The sequence below is a fragment of the Dromiciops gliroides genome, chromosome 4, assembly GCF_019393635.1.
Source record: "Dromiciops gliroides isolate mDroGli1 chromosome 4, mDroGli1.pri, whole genome shotgun sequence".
Taxonomy (NCBI): domain Eukaryota; kingdom Metazoa; phylum Chordata; class Mammalia; order Microbiotheria; family Microbiotheriidae; genus Dromiciops; species Dromiciops gliroides.
The window spans coordinates 314191187-314214746 of record NC_057864.1 but is presented as its reverse complement, the minus strand read 5'-3'; the positions used below and the strand labels follow the sequence as shown (position 1 = coordinate 314214746).

Genomic DNA, 23560 nt, shown 5'->3' with positions numbered 1-23560 from the left:
TCTTAACTCTTCTCTTAATCTTAATAGTTTCCTCATCCATAAAATGGGGATAATAATATCTCCTACTTTGCAGGGTTGTTGTGAGGATTAAATAAGTTAATATGTGGAAAGTGCTTTGAAAATCTTTAAATGCTGCATAAATATTCTTTGTTGTTGTTGTTAACTATTATTGGTACGGACTTTTTTTTTTTGGGTCAGGCAATGAGGGTTAAGTGATTTGCCCAGGGTCACACAGCTATTAAGTGTCAAGTGTGTGAATCCGGATTTGAACTCAGGTCCTCCTGAATCCAGGGCCAGTGCTCTATCCACTGAGCCACCTAGCTGCCCCACACAGTAGATTGTTAATATATGTTTGTTGGAAGTACAAATGAACAGATGAATGCATAAATACCTCATATTTGTTTAGATTTTTTTACTTTTCAAAGTTCATTCACATCTACTAGAAATCAATTTCCTACCACAAGGCTTCAAAAGGTGTGCTCCTATTAAGAGTTCTCTTGCAAGATGATTAAAAGGTGGCAGCCTTGTGGCTCGTGATTCTATGGATACCCTCACCTATTTCTTTTTCTTTTCTTTTCTTTTTTTTTTTTGTGGGGCAATGGGGGTTAAGTGACTTGCCCAGGGTGACACAGCTAGTAAGTATCAAGTGTCTGAGGCCAGATTTGAACTCAGGTACTCCTGAATCCAGGGCCAGTGCTCTATCCACTGCACCACCTAGCCACCCCCCTCACCTATTTCTTAACCCTTGGAGTGCTACAAGTAAGAACCATCCCCTTTCTGTGGTTAAAATTTCTGAATGCAAAAAATGAAAATCTTTGACTTACTAAAGTTGCTAGTTACTGCTGATCATCAGGCATATTTCTGAGAAATGAAAATTAAAAACTGAGGTCATAGGTAATGTTTCTGTTTATCATGACACAGGAATCTGATGAAAATGAATGTGGGTTTTTTTTTAACTTTTTGGGGGGTTCCATTATACATATATCTCTCATTCTTAGAATGAGGGGTGGCACAGGTTTTTTTCAATATGCGCCACAATACTATAAAGAAATGCTTTTGATTTTGGTGGGTTCTCTTTCTGTTCTGCTACTTTACTAAAGCTATTGTCTCAATTAGAGAATCCCAGAATCATCAAAGAAATAAAGTACACTATCACATCATCAGCAAATAGGGAATATTTTGCCCCCTTCTGTCTATGTTATGACATAAATTTCTTTCTCTTGTCCTTTTAAAACTATAGAAAGGGGGTATACTTATTTTATTCCTGTATTTACTGAGAAAGCTTCAAGTATTTCCTTATTACCTAAAATGCTAGAGTTTGGTTTTTAGATGTCATTTTCATCATGTTGAGAAAACGCCCTTTAATGCCTAGGGTTTGCAGGATTTTTAGTATAAAATAAGTGGTGTACTTTGTCAAAGGCTTTTTCTGCATCCAGTAATTAACCAGAATAAAATAGGCAACCTGAGAACTGCCAAACAGAATTAATATAACAGGGGCCAATGAGAACTAATTATTAATTTTAAAAATGGATTAGAACCTACCTGTGGTGCTTTGGTGAGGAGAAGAGCAACTTCAGGATTATTGTGGTACCGGGCTGTCTCTAGTGGGGTCTGACCAGCCTAAGGGAAGGAATCACACAGAGAAGTAAGGGTACATGGAACCAATTATGTAAAAATACAACATTTTAGGGGCAACTAGGTAGCACAGTGGATAGAGCACCAGCCCTGGAGTCAGGAGTACCTGAGTTCAAATCTGGCCTCAGACACTTAACACTTACTAGCTGTGTGACCCTGGCAAGTCACTTAACCCCAATTGCCTCACCAAAAAAACAAAACAAAACAAAAACATTTTATCCAAAAGTAGGCATAACAGATAATGAGCACACAGGTAGGTCTTTGTAGGGTAGACATCAGTTTACCAAATTTTCAACAACTCCAACTTCAGGGTGATGATTGAAATACACAAAAAGCTTAAATAAAATTCAATAAAAATTGGTGTTCTTTTTTGATGTTTATGAAAAGTCATATTTAACCATGGTGATTTTTTTTTTTTTTGCAGGGTAATGGGGGTTAAGTGACTTGCCTGGGGTCACACAGCTAGTAAGTGTCAGGTGTCCGAGGCTGGATTTGAACTTGGGTACTCCTGAATCCAGGGCCGGTGCCTTATCCACTGTGCCACCCAGCTGCCCCCGTGAATTATTTTTAAAGCAATTTAAATTATTTTGCTATAGGAGACCCATCTATTCATTTCCCCCCTTTCTATTTGACACTGTCATGACCCGTGTCAGGCTTTTATTACCTTTTGTCTGGACTATTGCAGCATTTCCTACCTAGTCAGCCTGTTTCCAATCTCTCCAAACTCTAATATTCCAGATGTACTTTCTGATTACAACCTTTACTCAAAAATTTACTGTGGCTTCCCACTACCTACTGAATAAAGTTCAAACTCTTCAGTCTGGCAATCAAGGCATTTTACAATCCCTAAAAACACTTTTAGCATTATTATTTGCTTTAAATTATTTATTATTTAAATTATCAGTTATCTCAGCTTTTCTTATGGGATTTCTTGGCTCCCTCTATTAGAATGTGATCTCTTTGAGAACAAGGACTTTTATTTCCAGTGCTTAGCATAGTGCTGGGCACACAGTAAATACTTCATAAATGTCTTTTCATTCATTCATTCCTTAATTCATTCATTCTCTCTCTCTCTAGGATATCCTCTCCCATTGTAACAAGACAAGGTAGTATATGCTAAATACCAAATTGCTGGTCTGAACAATAAGTGTAATAGGAAAGTGTCATCATGGTAGATTGGAATGGTCCAAAAAGACTTTATTAAGGATATATTTATTTATATAAGGGCTTAAGATAGGTCTTTGAATATAGGAAGTATTTACATAAGAGGAGGTTCTTTTTGGCACAGTAGACAAAGACATATGTGAAATGAGCAAGAGTGTTTTGGGATTGCTTGGGTTCTTTTCGGGAGGGCAAGGGAGTAGAAGAGAGAGGGCTAGGAGTCACAGTGAGGCAGCCAACCTCGTTGGAGCTGAGAGTTTCTAGTAGCCAGTAACAAAAGATCAATATGCCAAGCTCAAGAGTTTGGACTTGAAAGCAGCGGGGACCCAGTGAATATTTTTGACTTGGTAAAAGTAGTATGTTGGGAAGATTAATACGCTGGGGTTTATAAAATTAATTGGAGAAAAGATTAAAAGCAGAAAGACTAATCAAGAGACCAGTGCAATATTCTAAGCATAAGGTAATGGGGGTCTAAACTAGGGTGGGATTAGAAAAGAAAAGAATGATGAGAGAGACAAAGGAAAAATTACCCTGACTGCTTAAGACTGAACTAGAGGGGCAACTAGGTGCTGCAGTGGATAGAGCACCAGCCCTGGAGTCAGGAGTACCTGAGTTCAAATCTGGCCTCAGACACTTAACACTTACTAGCTGTGTGACCCTGGCAAGTCACTTAACCCCAATTGCCTCACTAAAATTAAAAAAAAAAAAAGACTGAACTAGAGACAAAAAGGAAAATCACTTCCATTTTTCTCTACTTAACTGGGGTACACCTCTATGAGGTGTTATCAGCACCATGTGACTTTAGTCTAGGCTTAGCTCCAGAGTGCTACAGGCATAGCTAGAAGCCAGAGCAAGTCATCCAACTTCATTTCCTTGCCCTCCTACCACCCCCAGCCCTCCTGCTACTCTTCCCTCCTTCTAACCCAATTGAACTCAACCCTTTTCAACTCAGACACTGTCTGACTAAGGGAGAAGAGACATTACAGCTCATGGTATGAAAAATGGGGATAGCCAAGGCTAGAAAGGAAAGGAATATAAACTCTGAGGAAGGAAGGTAAGGGGGTTTTAGGGTTCATTCCTAGTTTTGAGAATTAATCATTGAGCCATTTTCCCCAGTAACAAAAAAAAACAAAAAAAACAACAACACAAGAGAACTGGACTCAGTTTTCCTTCCTTCCCAAGTTCAGTGAAGCCTTGCTGAGGGCTCCAGATCTCTGTTCATTTAGCAGAGTAGACTCACATTTACTGAACCCGAAGAGGTTATGGCTTATCTATCCATTTTCCTGTGCTACTAAGCACAAGAAACCCCTCATCTCCTCAAGGACCCAAGGGCTGCTGCTCTCTGGAGCCATTCTCACTGAGATACTGGGAAGGAGGAGGACTTGAACCAATTTCCTTGAAGCACAGGTGGTTTTCTTTTCTTTTTTTTTAACCTGTAGTTTTCAAAAAAAGATTCCCATGTTCTTTTCAGAAGAGCAATGGAAAGAATTTCAGAAATGATCATAGCCTCACTTACATTGTTAACAATTGTCCCATCAGCACCTGCTTCCAGTAAAATTTTAGCCACTTTTTTATGATTTAGCGCAGCAGCAATGTGAAGAGCTGTGTCCCCAGCCTGAAATTAAACAGAAAAAAAACATGCCAACAACCATCGCAGGAACTTCTAATACCTTTCTTACATGTCCTTCCCATTCTGAATTGAGCTGTCTCCAGGTTCAAGCAGGGATTAATCTTGAATTGAGGTCTGCTAAACAGAGGCTTTTCTGAAAAAAGAGTCATTTATTTCTTTGGCAGAAGACAGTTGTTCTTAATGATGAGTTGAGTGAGATCAGCATATTACAAACTTATTTATTCATAGGAAACTTTGGGACTTATATCTTCTTGATAGAGCTTATCAAGTTTGCCTAGGGACAGTCAATTCTCCCTGGAATAAAATAGGGTTAGGGATATTTTGAAGACAACATAAAATTTTCAAAAATTTAAGCTTATTTTCATACTAACTAAAAAAGATCTCTGCATTTAAGCATTTTTGATACTTACAAACATACATAATTTCATAATGGGAATTTCTAATATAACCTCCTTGAGTGCTCACTTCTGTATCTGTATCTCCAATATCTAATATAATGGCTGACATATAGTAGGAACTTAAAGGTTTGATTCCTAATTCCTATTTTGGAATGGAAAATTTAGGCATAATTTTTTTTTCTCATAGCACCCCTAGTCACATCATGGGAAACACAGTTTGGGGAATGCTAAACTAAGAGACTGCTAACATTCTTTGATCTGAATTTCAATGACATCTTTCCCCTGCAGAAATACTGGGAATTGAGGACACAGTCAACTTTAGGAAGCATGAGAAAGTTAGAATGGGTTTGCTTAGTAAAAGATCTCCAGAGGTTATTTATTGGGCTGAGGACAAGTCAGTGTTGGGATCCATCAGTGGGCAAGTAGACAACATGGTGAGGCTGTTGAAGGTCCGAGGAAGTTGCTTCTCTGGTCTTGTGATAGGAAGACAGAGACTCCATGTGAGCCTCTAGGTTTGGGATTAAGGCAGTAATGCTGACGGAGGTTGCCTAAATTGATGGTAGTGGGAGGTAAGGGTCTCAGTTGCATTACAGAAACCACTCACCCAAGTACAAGTTGTTTTTATATGCCTGTGTTAAGGTGGTTTTACTCTTGAGGCCTTCCTTCACTAGACAGAGGTCAACGAGAGCCAATATGCTCTTTATTTTTTAATTTTTTGCCAATATGCTCTTTTAAGAAACTACTCACTGCTTCCTACATAACCTTTTATCTAGGGAAATCAAAAGTATATTTATTTGTTCTATGGAAAGATATGTTTCCATATAAACACTACCACTACTACTGAAGAATAGCTATTTCTTTGCTTAGATGATGATGATCTCATTCCAAATTCTGGTATTCCCTCAGACAAGCAGATATGGAAAAAAAAAAGGCAGCAGAAATCAAAAGGATCATAACTGGTGATAGCCCCAGAGAACCTGCTGCTTTAATTAACATTAAAATAAGTTAACTTTATAAACATAAAACCAGTCTTGCTCATATATCTACAGTTCTGATTAGTAAAAATAATGAATCCCTTGAATTGGTCACATGTATTTGAGTTGTACTATTCAGGGTTATAATTATGTAAAATATGGTCACTTATTCCAGCCCAATGGAAATATGCAGGGCAAATTCGAATAAGACAACCACTTCAGGGAAACTCATTGCTTGAACTAATCAGGACTTAGCTATCTCTTTCCCTCAATGAATGTTAAAAAGAAATGTGTGTTTTATTTCCATTCCCTGTTGTACTATCCGGGGAAATAATAAGTAAAGTTTATGTTTCTTTTATTTGGGGAAGGGAGAACTGAAGGAGTGTTTCTGTTCCAGGATCACCTGTTTGTCCTTTGGAATAGGGACAAAATAAAGCTATTTTCTTTGAAGTGTGGTGAATCCCAAACATGCCCAAGACACCTTTTCTTTTTAAACTTCAAATTTCTGTATCCTAACTCAAAAATGCAAACCCATGTCCCTTACAAGTTTCAATCGATCAAGAAATTTGTAGGTAGTTATATAGGTTAACAAGAATTATTCACACTTCCATGGCACACCCTAGTGACCTCAAAAGGGTCAACACATTGAAATCTGACAGCTACCACAAGGGCAATTAATTAAGCATTATCTTTATAGGGATTGAATAGTGACAGGACCTATAAAGACATAGGTGGAGCCCAGCAGGTTACAAGAATCCCATTCCTTTGCTCCGTGAAGCCATAATTCTTTGCCGGGGGGGATTTTTCTTTGTGTGTGTTTGTTTACAAAAATATCGAAATCAACAGAAACCACTGCAGTATATGCAGAAAGTGTTCATTATGCAAATGTGGTGATATGCACTGAAATGATAAGAAACCACAGGCACACCCTCTCTATAAGGCTATTTAGGGAATCCAGAGCTATGGTACTAGGCTGGAACCCATGTCCCTAGGGGGCCATTTACAGTGTGAGAAATGATTATTAATTAACAATATCTTGGGGGAAATTCAGAAACTCTTCCCCTTCTTCCAAAAGTCCTGCAAGTTCAGTCTTTTGAAGGATATTACTGATAATGAGAGTGCATTAACTCTATTCCCTCAGGTCAGACCTCACCCAATCTGGAGACAGATCCTTTTGTCTAGATATCTTAAGGCTGGGGGTGGTCTGAGATAATTTCTCTGTCCAAGGGTCATTTTCAGCCCCGCATTGAACACGTAAGGGTATACAATCTTTGGCCCTACCTCCATGATTGTCTTTGGTCTAAGAGAGATGGTCAAATGACCATCCTTTTATTAATAACCTGCTGGCCTTATTAATAAAATGATTAAATTACCCAGAAACTATGTCTCTTGAACCCTTTTAATCATTCCAACAGTAAATTCCCAGAACTTTTGGGGAGGCGGGGCATAACAGCCTATGTCATGTCAACAAGCCTTGTACAAAGGGTGCACTGCTGTAGTATAAGATACATGCACTGACCTGGTTCTTTTCATGGACAGAACAGAAAGCACTGAGGAGAACCCTAATGATGGACAAGTGATTATAGCGAGCAGCAACGTGCAAACAGGTATCTCCTGCCTGCAAACAGAAATAAAACTCTGAGCATGTTTTGGTCAGGAAAAGAAACAGAACAAAACAAAAACAAATAAGGAGAAAGCTTGCAGCCATCATTTACCCTTCAAAAGCTTTCCACCCAACTTATTAAGCTGACTCCTAGCTGGAAATGCAAAAGCAAAGAAAGGCTAGGAAAGATCTCAGCAGAATGGTCTTCCTTGACCAATAAAACAAAAACCAACAACAACAAAAAACTGCAAGCAACATCTCTTTTTAATTGATGCTGTGCTTCCAGTCTTACCATATTTTGCTACTGTTTGCACTCATTTATATACAATTGTACAGAGAAGCTCACAAAGGCGACTGGAATAAATGCTTTCATTTTTCATACAGTGGGCATCTGTTCCCCTCGAAGACTTTAAGAAGAACTGAGGCAGACTCCGCTTACTTAACATTTCAATTGGAGGCAAGGTTCTAACTGTGTCCAGCCTTTCTTATTTCTCCAGATGAGCCAAGGAAATGACAAAACCTTGCCTTGCACATTCCCCACCACCAGTTCACATCCATCAGGGGAAGATGGGCAGGCCAGTGGAATGGTCAATTCAGATTTTAAAAGCATGGTTTTCTATTTAATGGAATTCAAGGGTGTAACACTGCCATGGCATGGTAATAATTCAAAGTGGGGATGGGGATGACCCATGGAGAACAATATAATCCCAGGGTCCCTACAGAGCACACGATCTTCTGAGTTATTTGTAAAAGAACAGTGCATCCAGACAATGCACAGTGAAGCGACTGCTACTCCCAAGTGAAATTATAGATATTAAATTTGACTCAAAAGATGGAGGGCAAAAATGGTGGAAGATTAAACCAGATGTTTTCATGACATTTCCTCCCTGAGTTAATGTTACAACTCTGCTAGAGGCTGAGGAGCATGCACAAGTATAATACTGCTGCTCCAGAATCCAGAAAGGACTTACCAGAAAGCTCTAACTCAAAGGGGAATTCTATGGACCAACTTGGAGATCTCTGTGGCAAGATTCCCCTTTTATAAAAACAAGGAGGCCACCAGCCCTCCCCAAAAGGGTTTCCTTTGGAGTGAATTGTAATGGAGCCTCCAGTCAAAGCAATCTTCTTCATATACACCCTTCCAAAGGGGAAGGATACACGGAGAGGAGAGGAATATAAAAAGAAATTGCCCAAGGTATGTTTCAGCTGTTTTAAGCACGATCAACTACCTTTACCACAACAATGATCTAGTATGACTTGATGCAATTGAGAATCTGCCTCTACCTTTAGACTCTCTTTAGAGCATAAGTTTTCAACTTTTTCTGTATCATGGGTCCTCCTTTGGCAGTCTGGTGAAGCCCATGGACCCCTTCTCAGAATAATTTTTAATGCATAAAATAAAACACATAACAATGCAAAGGAAACCAATTATTTTGGAATAGTTATAAACGTATTTAAAAAATAAACTCTAGGACACCAGGTTAAGAACCCCTGGTTTGTACGATTAAAAAAAATCTTCTCAGCATGTGATTTTGAGTAAGGGTACAGTAAAAAACATGGTTACTGATTTCTGGACTTGATTTCATAAATAAATAGAATAAGGTGGGAGAAGGGAAGGTGGAAGTTAAACCTGACATCTCTTCCTACCTCCACATCTCTAAATAACTATATTGGAAATAAGGTTAACAAACCATGTTCTAGAGCAATTGTGAAAAACTATTTAGCTCTTCTTTCTAGATTCCCACCTCCTCCCCTCCACCCAGGTTTGCCTTCTATATCTCTGCTTCCCAAGGTAGAAGAGAAGAGAATCACAAGTTACTTTTTTTTTTTTTTTACCCACATTATTTTTGAGGTCAGGTCGAGATCCGCCCAGCAAAAGAACCCGAGTGCTCTGGGAATGACTGTTCTGACAAGCCAAGTGCAGAGCGGTGTTCCCTGCCTTGGGGAGAGACCGAGAAGAATTAAGGACAACATTAGGAAACACATTTCTAAAGAATTAGCAACTGTCCTGCCAGGTATTGCTTGTTTCGGACCTTAAGTTTATTTTGATAAGAAACTAGACAAAAAGTGGCATCCTCTACCCGCTGAAGAATGGCTTCATTCTAGATCCTTGGGGGCAACTGTGCATAATACAAATAGCTTCCCTATTCATGGTTACCATCAAGACAAATAACAACAGCAAGGAAGATAAAAGACATTCCCTATAGAAATATAGAATTATATGTAAATCATGTTTCTTTTTTTATTATAGTACCTCAGGATGGTGCCCCAAAAGGATGATGAATGGACCTAAACAAGGGTGGGTGTTGTCCTTTCATGGGATTCTCAAATTTTCCATTTATTTCCATTACTTAGAAATGCTAAGCTTCATTTTAAATGGAATATTGAAAATATTCCATTGAGGAATTAGCTCTAGGTGGCTTGTACCTTTTTATACTCATATAGATATACAGATATACATGTATATGTGTATATGTATATATACGTGTATATGTGTGTGTGTGTGATTTCTCACTAAATAGCAGAAACCTCTGATTTTAGATTTTTCTTCCAATGATAAATTAAAGGATAAAATCATTTCCACTCCATTTTGGTAGACCCTCCCTCCTTAAAGGATCATAGATTTAGAGCCAGAAAGGACCTTAGAAGCCAGTGAATCTGACCCCTTCATTTTACAGACGAGGAAACTGTGGCACAGAGACATTACATTATTTCTCTAGGGTCTGACTGCTAGTAAGTGTCTGAGGCAAGTTTTGAACCCAGGTCTTCCTGACTCAAATCCAATGCTCCATCTAATCTCATTTCACAATTACATAGCATTTCCCAGTTACCTTTGATCCTCAAAACCTCTCTGTAAGGGAAGTAACAAGTACATTATGATTCCCATGTAACTAATGAGCTACCAGAGGCCCAGAGAGATTAAATCACTTGCCCAGATAATAAATGGCAGAGTCAGCTTCCTGACTCCAGGTTGTTGTTTTTTTTGTTTGTTTGGTTTTTGCAAATTGCTGTGGAGGGCCCAGAGGCCAGTTCGATAACCTTTGCAAGAAAAACAGGTAGCAGGGGAAGAGGTCTAGGTTTTGGCATGTTTGTTTATATTTTAGTTGGCAGAATTTACAAACTCAATTGTCTTTCTTGTTGAGATTAGAAGCTGAAGAAAGAAAATTGTTATACTAAATATTCAGAATGAGATTAGAAGCTGGGCCAAGAGAGAGCCTCTGGGCTGCTAAGGAACCTATTGATTGCTTCTCCTGCAAGGACAGCTTCTCTCTGAATGCAACTACCTGCAGATGGTCTTAAACTCCAGGGTCTTTATGCTTTGATAGGGAGGGAATGCTTCTTATGAGCTACTAATTCAGAAGTTACCTAGAAGGCATTGGGGCACCCCACCCCATCTCTGCTCTTGTTCAGAATGTATTAAAAAAAAGACCTTTTTAAAGACCACCCACATCTGGCTGCTCTTCAAAAACAAGGGGACTACCCTTATGGGTTTTCTTTTAATCCTTGGGTTTCTTTCTCATTATTAACTACCAGCAAGTGCCTCAAGAGGTGCTGCAAGACAAAGAAAAATGTTAGCTAGCTGGGGCACTGAACGCTAATCCAGGGGCAGCCTGTACATATTTTTACACACGACACTCATTGATAGTGGAGGAAGAGGTGTCTCTTGGCTTGTTCAATTGGGTTCTTACCCCAGGTTAAGAGTGGAAAGGGGCTGGATGGTTGACCACTTAGACAATTCTTTTTTTAATTAAAATTCTCAGCTTTGCAAGATTTCTTTTATATGCTACTTCAGGTGAAATATTTTTTTCTGAGGCAATTGAGGTTAAGTGACTTGCCCAAGGTCACACAGCTAGTTAAGTGTCAAGTGTCTGAGGTGGGATTTGAACTCAGGTCCCCCTGAATCCAGGGCCAGTGCTTTATCCACTGGGTCACCTAGCTGCCCCTTATATGCTACTTCAAACAACATTATGCTAACAGATGTAGTCAAGCTTGAGGTACATGGTGGCCAAGACCTAAGAAAGAGCCTCAACTCTGTAATCTAGCTTTTTTTTCCTCTCCTAATCAATTAGTCAGCAAAAATTGATTAAAGCTCCTTCCATCACTAAAAAAAAAAAACCCACTAAAAAAACCAAAAAAACAAACAAACAGGGGCAGCTAGGTGGCACAGTGGATAAAGCACCGGCCCTGGAATCAGGAGTACCTGAGTTCAAATCCGGCCTCAGACACTTATACTTACTAGCTGTGTGACCCTGGGCAAGTCACTTAACTCCCATTGCCTCACTAAAAAAAAAAAAAACAACAAACAAAAAAACAAAGCTCCTTCCATGTACCAGACAGCACCACATGTTGATGATTCAAAATAAAAAAAACATGACACACTTCTTGCTCTATGCAATATGCATACTGATCTCCAAATGGGAGCCAATTCTAAGGTTGCAGATGCAAAAAGAAAGTGATGTGAAACTGTGACTGTACGAGCAGCCTGAAAAAGCCATGCTTTTGGTTGGGGGTTGTTGTTGTTTTAGTTGATTAGTCGTGTTTGACTTCACGACCCATTTGTGGTTTGCCATCTTCTTCTCCAGTTCATTTTACAGATGAGGAACCTGAAGTTAAGTGACTTGCCCAGGCCAGATTTGAACTCAGGAAGGTGAATCTTTCTGAGTCTAGGCCTAGCACTCTATCCACTGAGCTACCTAGCTACCCCACAGTTGAAAAATCTCAAACTGCTACATGAATGCTTGACATTATTACTATTATTGTTATGTTGTCTTCATTATGATGAGATAGCTATCTACTATTAGCTATTCTAGCTAAGGAATGAACTTCATTGTCCACTGTGCCACCTAACTAACCCATAATGACATCCTTAAAATAGGGTTGAGGTGTAGGAGAAATAGACTGGGGGAGGGGGAAGAGGAGAGATGGTCTGGGGAGAGGTTGTTCACATGAAGGAAACAAGAAAAAAGCTTATGGAGGGGAGGGGAAGAGGGGGAAGGAATTGGGGAGTGAGTGAACCTTAATATCATCAGAACTGACTCAAAGAAGGGCTAACATACATACCCAAGTGGGTATAGTAATATATTTTTGTCCTGAGGGAGGGGAGGGAGATAAGGGGGGGAGAGGGGAAGGAGGGAAGGGCAGATTGGGGAGAGAGCAATAAAAAGCAAAATACTTTCAAGGAAGGTAAAGATATTCTGCATAACAGCACAAGTATGAAATATTGAATTGCTTGATTTCATAGGGAGGGTTGAGGAGAGAGGGAGGAAGAAAATTTGGAACATAGAATTAGCTCAAAGACCTTAAACTCATCAGAGTTGGCTCATGGAGGGAATAACATTCACACCCAGTTGGGAGGAGTAATCTATTTAACCCTAAAGGAAAGTATGAGGGGAAGAGGATAAGGAAGGGAGGATGAAAAAAAAAAAGGGAGTGCAGAGTAGGGGAGGGGACAGTCAGAAGTAAAACACTTTTGAGGAGGAACAGAAGGAAGATAGAAAATAGAGTAAATATCATGGGAAGGGAATAGGATGGAGAGAAATTTAAAAAAAATGAACTTCATCTTTTCCCATATTTTGTTTAGCGGATGCTGGGAAGTCCTCATATTTCCTCAAGAATCAAAGGAAGTTAAGGGTTCTTAGTACTAGAGCCACCAGAAAGATTTCTTAATCTTTTACTTGTGCTCACTCCTTCATAAAGAGAAAATCCCTCTTTATGAGGGAAGGAATTGCCTCCCTATGACCAGTTTGGTTTTGGTCTTAAATAATCATTAGGGTTTCATAGGTTTGGTTTGATCAACTAATCAAATATGTGTTGAATACCGTCATGTGCTGTGGTAAGTTGCCAAACTCCTTTCTTCAAAGAGCTTACAACATAGTTGAGGAGATAAGGCACATATTACATGAAATAACAGCGCAAGGCAGTATGGAATACACACCAAAAACTTGGTATATAACAGGAATTCAGAATACTGACAGTCAGCAGTGGTTGACTAAGGTTACCAAGGAGGCTTCAAAGAAGATAAACTGAACTTAGAAGGATTTTAATAAGTACAAAGGAAGGGAGAAAGAATCCAGAAAGATACAGAATGTCAGTTACAGAAGTATCACAGACAAAGGCAACTGAAACAAGGAGGAGCAAAGTGGGAAACAGTAACTAGATCGGCCTAGGTTCATCCTTTCAATCAAATTCTAACTCAGATGATTGTTAGTTTTCTATTCTAATAGAGTCTGCTGCCTATAACTGGCAACAGGAATGCCAACTTCTTCAGTGCGTTAAAGGTAGCATGGCATTGTGGATAAAGTGATGGCCTTGCAGTCAAGACGACTTGGCTCAAATCTCACCCCTGACAGTAGCTCTGATCCTTGGGCAAGTAACTAAACCTCTCTGAGTCTCAATATCTTCACCTGTAAAATGGGGACAACCTATCATATTGTTACTCTGAATACTTGTACTCCGTAGAGTTATCAAAAGGATGCAATGAGACAATGTTATATCAAGGACATTGTAAATGTTAAAGTGCCACATAAATGTCATTTATTATTATTCTATGAAATTGTTGGGACCCCATAAGACAAACAGGACCTGCAAGGGGACAAAAGGGAGCAAGGCCAAGGACTCTTTTTGGCTTCTTCTTTCTGTTGCCTAGTTGCTCGTGAGCACCACTAATATTTTATTCACGCCAAGTGTGAAGTGTGGCATTCCCATTCTGAAGAATGCACATCAGAACAGTCGTTATTGGAGGGATTCATTTGGAACAGAGAGGCATGCAACATCATGCCAGACATAAACATGAGCATCTGTCATCACCTTCTGGGTAAGCTGATTTTGAACTGCAACTGAAAGATGCTGACATTAACTAGATATAAACTTCCAGAGGAATTGTGGGAGGAAGGGGGGAAGAGACTTCAGCAATAATCAGTGCAGTTCTCAGTAAAACTGCTGTCCTGAGCCAGGTGTCAGCCTGCCCCTGGTCTCACCTGTACAGTTGGAATTTCCTGGCAGGATTCACTCCTGTCCAAGACTCTGAGTGCCAGGGCAGGATTCAGTCATTATCTGCAGACAGTGTCACTGGCAGGTCTCAGCTTGAAAGGAAATACACAGCCCTCTCTACCTCATGAATGGGAAATTTCTGTCACCTGTTGGCATCTCACCTTGTTCTTGGCAAGCACGTTGGCTCCTGCTTTAACAAGAAGCTTGGCAGACTGGCTGAAGCCATGCCAGGATGCTTCATGAAGAGCAGTATTCCCATCCTATAGAAAACACACACACATATGTTTAGAAGGTTTAGACTTCTAAGTTGGAACAAGAAGTATGCTATGAAAGCATATAAGACATAAAGGATCTGCTTATATCCTCTGCAAAATTTGGTGAAGTATTCACTCTTAGATTCCTCAACAACTTACTCTGCAGTGAGACCCCTGGGCTACACCAGGGATGCTCTAGAAGCCCAGGCTGAGAGGAAAGAATTCCATGAACATTGTCCTATCTATTCATCCAACTTTATATATATCCCCATTAGATAGACTATAAATTCTTTGAGGACAGTCTGGTTTTGCCTTTCATTGCATCCCAAGTGCTTATTAGAACAGTGCTTAGAATACAGTAAGCACTTAATAAATGCTTGTTGACCTGACTCTCCCAGGGTCTGCTTTACTCTTCATATCAGCGGTAGAAAGAAATATTAAAATGTTTCAATAACAAAGCCTAAGTCTTCTTATACTCGCTGGCTTGGGAACCACTCACAAATCTACAGTGTCCAATTGGGAAGGTAGGGTTTTATTCTCTTCTTTTAAATGTGAATTAATAAAGAAATACTCAAATGAACCCAGGAACAGGCACTGAGGGAAAGTTGATTTGTCAGTAAACAGATGAGGCAACTATTTGATAGAATGTAAACTCCTTGAGGTATGGGACTTCTTACATTTTTGTCTTTGAATTACAGAGTAGATGGTTCTGTCTTTGAATCCTCAGTGAGAAGGATACCCATGTTTGTTATAGTTATGTAATTTAAAAATGACAACCGAACAACACTTCCTCCCCCTTTCTTGCACCCTTATTACTTAACTTTCTTTTTTCCCCCTTGTTGGCAACAATGATAACAACAATGATAATTTACATTTATATAGCTTTTAAAGATTTATATATCATTTGAGCCACAAGAGTTGTTCCTGAGGCCTTACAGGTGGCAGGTCTGGAGAGGAAACAGTTACATATTCCTCCAAGCCTTCAGGAAGGCCCTGAAGTGTAGGAGGTACAGTCAGATGGGGGAAGGGACAGGTACTCTTTGCCAGCGAGCATGGGCTCTGCCTATGACTATATACATAGTTGCTTGTTGTCTTCCTCATAGGATTGTGAGTTCCTTGAGAGTAAGGAATTTTTATTTTCGCCTTTCTTTGTAGCCCCAACCCTTAGTCTAACACCTAGTGCATGGTAGGCACTTGCTGATTTGACCTGACTATGACTGCTATTCAGACTTCAGTCAGCTTTCCTAATGGTGGCAATAAGCAAAAATATTAGGCGTTAGAGTTCAGCCCCAAATACTCCTGGTACTTGGCAAGATTATATTTGGTAACTTTAGGTTTGGCAGTGTCCTTTTTCAGGGTAGTTTTGCCATTAAGTCTATTTTTGGAGGCTTTAAGCACTGAAAGTGCTACTATGGAAGGGTAGCTAGGTAGTAGCCATGGATACTAGGAGTCAGTGAGAATAATGATGCAGGAGATACAAAGGGATGACTATATAAGGGCATGCCTTTGAGAGGTAATATGGAAAGCAAAAGGGAAATGGACACATGTTCTCTGGGTCAAACCTATTACCCAATATGCTAAGTTCCCCGCCCCTTCTTTTTTTGGTGATTGTACCTGTCATCTCACTGCTATGGGATATTATAATGTACTCCCTCCAGCAATGCAGACTGTTATACATGAGGGCCCTGGGAAATCAAATGACTTGCCCAGGGTCATGAAAGTCAGTATGTATCAGAAATAGGACTTGAACCCAGGATGTTCAGACTTGTAGGCCAGCTCTCTCTGGTCAGCATGATGTGCTGCTGGGCCAATATATACCATTTAAAAAATAGGTTTAGCCATGTGCAGTTTCCAAAGCCAACAAGTAGTCAGAGAAGTACAAAGATCAAACTTTCTGAGAGACTAGATCCCCTTATAAGGTAAATTCAAGTAAGGTATGGTCAATCAATCATCAAGTCTTAGGTACCAGACCATTTATTACACTTGGAGTTATCCAGTTTCTGTCGAGGAAAATTTTTAGGACATTTGCCTTGTAGACCATCTCCAAACCATGGGTGGCCTCACGCGGAACCTGAAGGAGCAGGGTCTCAGCATCTGAGATTTCTCTTTTTACCTTGTCTTGTCTGTCCAAAGCACACCCCTCTTGAATGAGAGCGGCTATGACCTCGGTGTTCCCTACAACAGTGGCTCGGTGCAGTGCAGTCTGATCCCCCTGAAAAGTGAGGCAGTTACCACAATCAGTTAAATCTTTCCACCTGTATCCTTGTGCCCACTACTCCAACCTGACAGGCAGACCCATAAAGAACATAAACAGGAACCCTGTTATTGTGGATGAGAGGGGCTCTGTGCTTCTCAGGAAAAGTGGGTGCTGGGTAGAGAAAACTGGCTTCCACTTGCCACCTGATCGCTGACCCAGCAGAATCTCAAGCCCATTGCCCAAACCACTCTATGCCACATTGTTCCAGCTGCAAAGTAGGGGTCATGCACCTCAACAAATGCCCTAGGAAGCAGAAAGGGTTAGTGAATTAAAACATTTTAAAGATTGAGTTAGAAGATGTTTCTTAGCGTACCTGTCACCTGACATGAGGAATGGGTCTGGGACCTGTGCTGGCGATCTTGGCTCAGTTTGTCTTTAGGAATGCAATGGGGTAGATAAGCCCTCTCTCCATTACAGCAGGCATCACCATCTCACTCTCTTTAGTTAATGACTCTCATAATTCAGGCTACCTAGCAATTTCTCAATGGTCCCATAATGGTCATGGTCAACAGCAATTCAAAGTGATTGGGTCTTCATTGACTTCTTGTGAGGAACTCTTGGAGAGCTTTATATTCATAAAGCCTTTGCACTGAGCTTATTTCTAAGTTTTCATCTGAGATTTCATGGTACCACTCTCACTAACTGATACTGTCATTGACCCCTCTCTGGGTTGAGATTCTTGGAATTGCCAATGTTTCTCCCTTTGTCTTCCAAGGGGATGAATGGAACCTGACTCCCTCACTCAACTTGAAATAAAAAATAACTGGGCATAGTGGCACAAGCCTGTAATCCCTTCTTCTGGGGGAGGCCAAGGCTGGTGGAACCCTTGAGCTCTGTAGTTCTTCAACTGTTCTCATCTTTGGGAACATCTCATCATTGGGACATGTCCAGTCCCAACATAGAGGGCCTCTGAGACTGGTGAATGGGTAGGGGGAAACCAGGCTGCCTAAGGATGGGTGATCTGAAGCAGATCAGAAACAGAGTAGATCGAAAAATTAAAAAACAAACAAACAGTAGATCAAAGTTTCTGGGACAATTAACGGTGGGATGATTCATGGGTAGCCTCTACACTTCCAGCCTAGATGAGATAAGGAAAGAAAAAGAACAGGAGAGGAGAGGGAGAGGAAAGGGAAAAGAAAAAATAAACAAACAAGGAAAATAGAAAAGAAAAATAAAAGACCTCCCTAAATGTGGAAAAGTCAGTCGCATAGCAGAGAAAGCTTCTTCTATGGAATCTAAAAGCACATTTTATCTATGAAACATTTATTTAGGAAAATCAAGAAAAGAAAAAGACACTTTTTTTTTTACAGGGCAATGGGGTTAAGTGACTTGCCTGGGGTCACACGGCTAGTAAGTGTCAAGTGTCTGAGGCCAGATTTGAACTCAGGAACTCCTGAATCCAGGGCCAGTGCTTTATCCACTGCACCACCTAGCCGCCCCTGAAAAAGATACTTCTTAATACCACATAGGCTTGTAGATCTGGAGGGAAACTTGGGGGTCAGAGTCCAATCCCCTCATTTTTCTTTTCTTTTTTCTGGGGGGTGGGGTGGGCCAATGAGAGTTAAATGACTTGCCTAGGGTCACACAGCTATTAAGTGTCAAGTGTTTGAGGCCGGATTTGAACTCAGGTCTTCCTGAATCAAGGACCAGTGCTTTATCCACTGCGCCACCTAGCTGCCCCAATCCTCTCATTTTTCAGACAAGAAAAACTGAGGCCCATTGAAGTTCAGCCCCAAATCTGCTTCTATATTATCACCCAGATGAATACATGGTAAGATCAGTGAAAAATGTGAATGGAAAGACCAGTGAGATGCCTGGAAGTCAGGAACTCTGAATTCTAGTACTGATTTGAAGTGAGTAACCTTGGACAAACTAACCACTATGACCTCAGTCTTCTCATCTTTAAAGTGAGGACATTGGACAGCATCATCTTTATGGTTCCTTCCTGCTCTAACATTCTATGGTTCTACCACCAGGAGTTCTATACACATGCAATTACCCTACAGAGGAAGAGATTTATAAATTCGTCAAATATAAGTGCTCAAAGAAGCTTCTATTTATCTTCTAAACTAACCTGAATGAATAATGATCTGTTTACATAATGGTTTTATTAGTTTGTAATTATCTGTGATGCAAATTAGAAGTGGTTTAATCTCAGATACGTAATTTATTTTTCCTTCCTGATATTAAGGAGGACCTCCTTTTAAAAGGGTAAGAACTTTTAGAAACCTGGCTAGAGAGGCAGTGTTATACAGTGGAAAAGACTGGATTTTGAGTCAGAAGACCTCTGTTTGAAGAAGGGCACTGCCACTTATTAGCTGTGTGACCTTGGCCAACTCATGTAGCCTTTCTGAGTTTCCTCCATTTGTAAAATGATGATAACAATGATACTTGCTCTATCTACCTCCGCTGGATTCAAAGATCAGATAAAATACTTCCAAAGATTAGCCCTCATCATTTAATAGCAGTTGAAATGTCTGTTTCTCTTTCATATTCAAGGATAGCATAGTGGACAGTATACTGGACTTAAAGCAGCAAGATTTGTGTTCAAATCCTGTCTCACTACCTGTGTAACATTGGCTAAGTTAACATAATTTCTCTAGGTATCAGTTTCTCATTTGTAAAATGAAAATGGAAGAAAGAAAGTAAATAAGCATGTATTAAGTGCCTACTATGTTCCAGGCACTGTGCTAAGCATTTTATGAATATTATCTCTCTACAGAGCTTTCTAGCTCTATATTTATGAGCCTATGAATTTATTCTCTCTCTTTCTTTCTTTTTTTGGGTGGGGGTGGGGCAATGAGGGCTAAGTGACTTGCCCAGGGTCACATAGCTACTAAGTGTCAAGTGTCTGAGGCCAGATTTGAACTCAGGTCCTCCTGAGGCTCCTCCAGGACTGGTGCTTTATCCACTGCATCACCTAGCTGCTCCAGAATTCATTTTCTTTTAAAATGTTAATGGCACTATCATTTCCCAATCACTTGAAAAATCCCAAAAGTATTTTCTTCAAAACGACTCAAGTTAAAAATGAAGACCATACATATGGCAAGAAAGTATCATATGAATCTGTAATGGAGTCTTTCGGGATAGAAGGCCCCAATCCACTACTGCCCCTACCAGATCTCTATTCCGGATGACCCTGCTTTAATTTTCATCTTGAGCTCTCCACTGGGCTAGCAGAAAACCCCTTCCTTGGCCATAGTGAATGTGACTTATCTGCAACATCAGCTGTACTGTTATAGGACCTGTTTTATTCTTTTCCCATCACACTGTGGCCATGCTTAAATACACAACTGACCTTCCAGAAATAAGGAGGTGATAATCTTTCTATACCCTGTCCTACTCAGGTTTCACGTGTCATACTGTGTTCAGTTTTGGGTGACTTAGTTTAAGGACATTGTTAAAATGGAGAACTTTCAGAAGAGGGCAAAAAGGATGCTGAAGGAGCTAAAACAAATGCCATAGATTGGTGGTAATGAGACTCCAAGGGGATATGATAGCTGGGGTCACTGAAGGGCTGTCATGTAGAGCAGGGATTACACTTATTCTATGTGGTCCCAAAGGGCAGACCCAGGAGTACTGGGAAGAAATGTCAAAGAAGTCAGTTTAGACTTGAGGTAAGGAAAATATCCCAACAAGTCCAGCCATCCTAAAGTAGACTGGCTTGCCCCAAGGAATGATGAGCTTCTCTCTTTGGAGGCCAGGTCTTCAAACAGAGGCTGGATGACCACTTTTTGGGTACGTTATACTGGGGATACCTTTCTGGCATGGAATATATAAAACGACCACTCAGGTCCCTTCCATCTTTCAGACTCTGTGACCCTTTAAGTTCTCTTATAATTCATTAAGCATCCCCTTTTCCAAGGAAAACTGCTCTTTAAATCAGTGCAAGAAGCTAAATTCATCTATTCAGTTCCACGATAGCCAGTATTTTCTTTAAGCTTTCGCTGGTATTCCAGGCACACAAAAATCAAATGAACTTTCATTATGAGACAGCAGAAACACAAAGAGGAACCCATGACTTTTAACCGTATGGCTCATCAGCTCTGGTAGAGAGCACACATGAGAAATGGAATGGAGGCGCTATCTCATCCATTTCATAGGTCACATTATATAGCCCTAGGTCCACATTTTTTAAATCGCTGTATATGGTCATCTAACCTACCCATTTTATTGTTGAAGAGAAGAGTCTCAGGGAGGTTAAGTGCTTTTTTTTTTCAAGGTCATGTAGGCAATAAGTCTCAGAGGTGAGATCTGAACCTAGGTCACTTTTTTAGGCTTTGTTTAGAATAGGGTGAAGGGTCTTTGGGAGGGGAACAGCCTATAAGAGAATGATTATAGGCACACACAACACCAATTGATACTTAGCAATTTCGAGGGCAGCTAGGTGGTGCAGTGGATAGAGCACCAGCCCTGGAATCAGGAGAACCTGAGTTCAAATCCAACCTCAGACACTTGCTAGCTGTGTGACCCTGGGCAAGTCACCTAACCCCAATTGCCTCACTAAAAAAAGGAAAGAAAGAAAGAAAAAAGAAACTTGGCAATTTCTTAGTTAAAAAGGCTGAATTCCTCTAAGGAAAGGGAAGAGAGAAAGTAGATTGAGAAGGGCTAACAACGCATTGTCTAAATGTTCTTCCAAAGAGGCAAACAACTGCACACCTTAAGGGCCAATGCCTCCCTCAAATGTAACAGACAAAGCCAGTTTAGCTTTCACTCTTTCCCTCCCATAAAGGCAAAAGCTTTGATGCTGAAACACTCCTATTTTGAAGTCTACAGCTGAGAATGACCAAAGATTTCCTTAATGTTTCTACACTTCATTCAATCATCATTAAAAAAAGCCCCCAAAGGCACTTAGAAACTGCACTGGGAATCATGCGATGAAGCTTAAACATGTTCCCTGACTTCTTTATGATTTAAAAAAACCCTCCAGGAATGCTTGGAATCTTTAAAAGAAATGACAGGATGAGTACAGTAGTCTCAGTAGCATTTGTTCAACCGATATTTCTTGATTGAATACTATGTATAAGGCATGGTGGGGGAATAGCTTAGGTAGAGGCATTTATTAAGCACCTACTATGAGCCAGGCACTGTGCTACACAGAAGATGTGCAAAATAAAATTTCAAGGATATAGCATTTCTCCAATAGGGACATGCTATTTTATTTCCCTATCCTATCCTAGAAGTTAAAGACAGGGAAAGCTGTGAGTGATGCCCCCACTTTTAGTTCCTTAGAAGATAAGATTTGCAATAATTCTTCAAATCAGCCATGTGCCTGCTCTTTATGAAAGACACCTGGGTCAACTGCTGAAGAAATCACCACAAAGTGATTTTGAGTATGTGGTCTAGAGCTGGGAAGAGAAAATATGTGGGACTTGGCCCTGAGGACTGAAGACATAAGACAACCCTCCACACTAGGGTAACCAAACAGGAGTCTTGCAAAGAGATTCTGACTGCTCAGAGGCCAGAAGTAGTTTAGGAGGCCAGAGGCTCTTATTCATTAGCAATCAGTTAGGCAGCTAGGTGACACAGTGACTAGAATGCTGGGCTTGGAATCAGCAAGACGTGAGTTCAAAGCCAGCCTAAGATACTTTACTAGCTGTGTGACCTTGGGCAAGTCAATTAACCTCTTATTGCCTCAGTTTCCTCATATGTAAAAGGGGGATAACAATAGCACCCACCTTCTGGGATTGTAGTGAGGATAAAATGAAATAATCATTGTAAAGCACTTAGCGCAGAGTAGGCACTATATAGAAAAGTTAGCTGTTTTTAATCATTCCTAATCAAATTTTGAGTTGTCTTTCCCTTATTAACCAAGTCACAAAATTACAGAATGTCAGCATTAGAAGGTAATTTAAGAGATTATCTAGTCTGAGTCTTCCATTTTACAGACGAGGAAACTAAGGCAATAAAAGGTTAAATGACTTGCCCAAGGTATTTCAGAGATTTAGCGGCAGAGCCCAGACCAGCGCTCAGTTCTTCTGATCCTCCAGCTGAGAGTGCTTTCCCAAGTTGTCTTCTTATTTATGAGGGAATTCAAACCAGGGCTATGCTTGGAAAGAGACAGACTAAGTGATGGTATTTGGGCTGTCTCTCCTAGCAATTATCAAAATTAGACTCTACTGTCTTGCCTCTAGGATGAAATACAAATTCCTCTGTCTGGCATTAAAAGGGAAGGGGGGGCAGCTAGGTGGTGCAGTGGATAGAGCACCGGCCCTGGAGTCAGGAGTACCTGAGTTCAAATCCGGCCTCAGACACTTAACACTTACTAGCTATGTGACCCTAGGCAAGTCACTTAACCCCAATTGCCTCACTAAAAAAAAAAGGGGGGGAAGGGGGAAGATAGGGAGTACACCTGTGGTTTTTCTGATATAAGGAACTCCCAGAGGAGGAAATTTCTTCTACCAAAGCAGATCATCATTTTCTCTGCCACTTATAGTCTTAGCAAGCAGCCTAGAACACTGAGAGCTAGCTAGCTAGCTAGCATTTATATAATGTTTCAAGGTTTGTAAAGTGTTTTACAAATATGATCTCCTTTTATCCCCACAACAACCCTGGGAAGTAGGTGTTGTTATTATCCCCATTTTGCAGATGAGAAAGCTGAGGTGGATAAAAGTTAATTGATTTGTCCAGGATTACATATCCAGTATGTGTCAGAGAC

General features: G+C 40.3%; 1 protein-coding gene across 5 annotated transcripts in view; it reads right to left on the bottom strand.

Annotated features, from left to right (window-relative positions):
- ANKRD6 (ankyrin repeat domain 6) overlaps positions 1–23560 on the bottom strand; it is a 105580-nt gene that overhangs the window by 28039 nt on the left and 53981 nt on the right. For 4 of the 5 annotated variants that reach the window (XM_043999668.1, XM_043999670.1, XM_043999667.1 and 1 more), the window contains exons 3-8: positions 16759–16857; positions 14553–14651; positions 9242–9340; positions 7318–7416; positions 4313–4411; positions 1543–1620 (exon numbers count right to left, since the gene is read on the bottom strand). In XM_043999668.1, the coding sequence (XP_043855603.1) occupies positions 1543–1620; positions 4313–4411; positions 7318–7416; positions 9242–9340; positions 14553–14651; positions 16759–16857 (573 nt within the window). The remainder of the gene's footprint in view (positions 1–1542; positions 1621–4312; positions 4412–7317; positions 7417–9241; positions 9341–14552; positions 14652–16758; positions 16858–23560) is intronic. The other variant, XM_043999671.1, reaches the window with a different exon arrangement.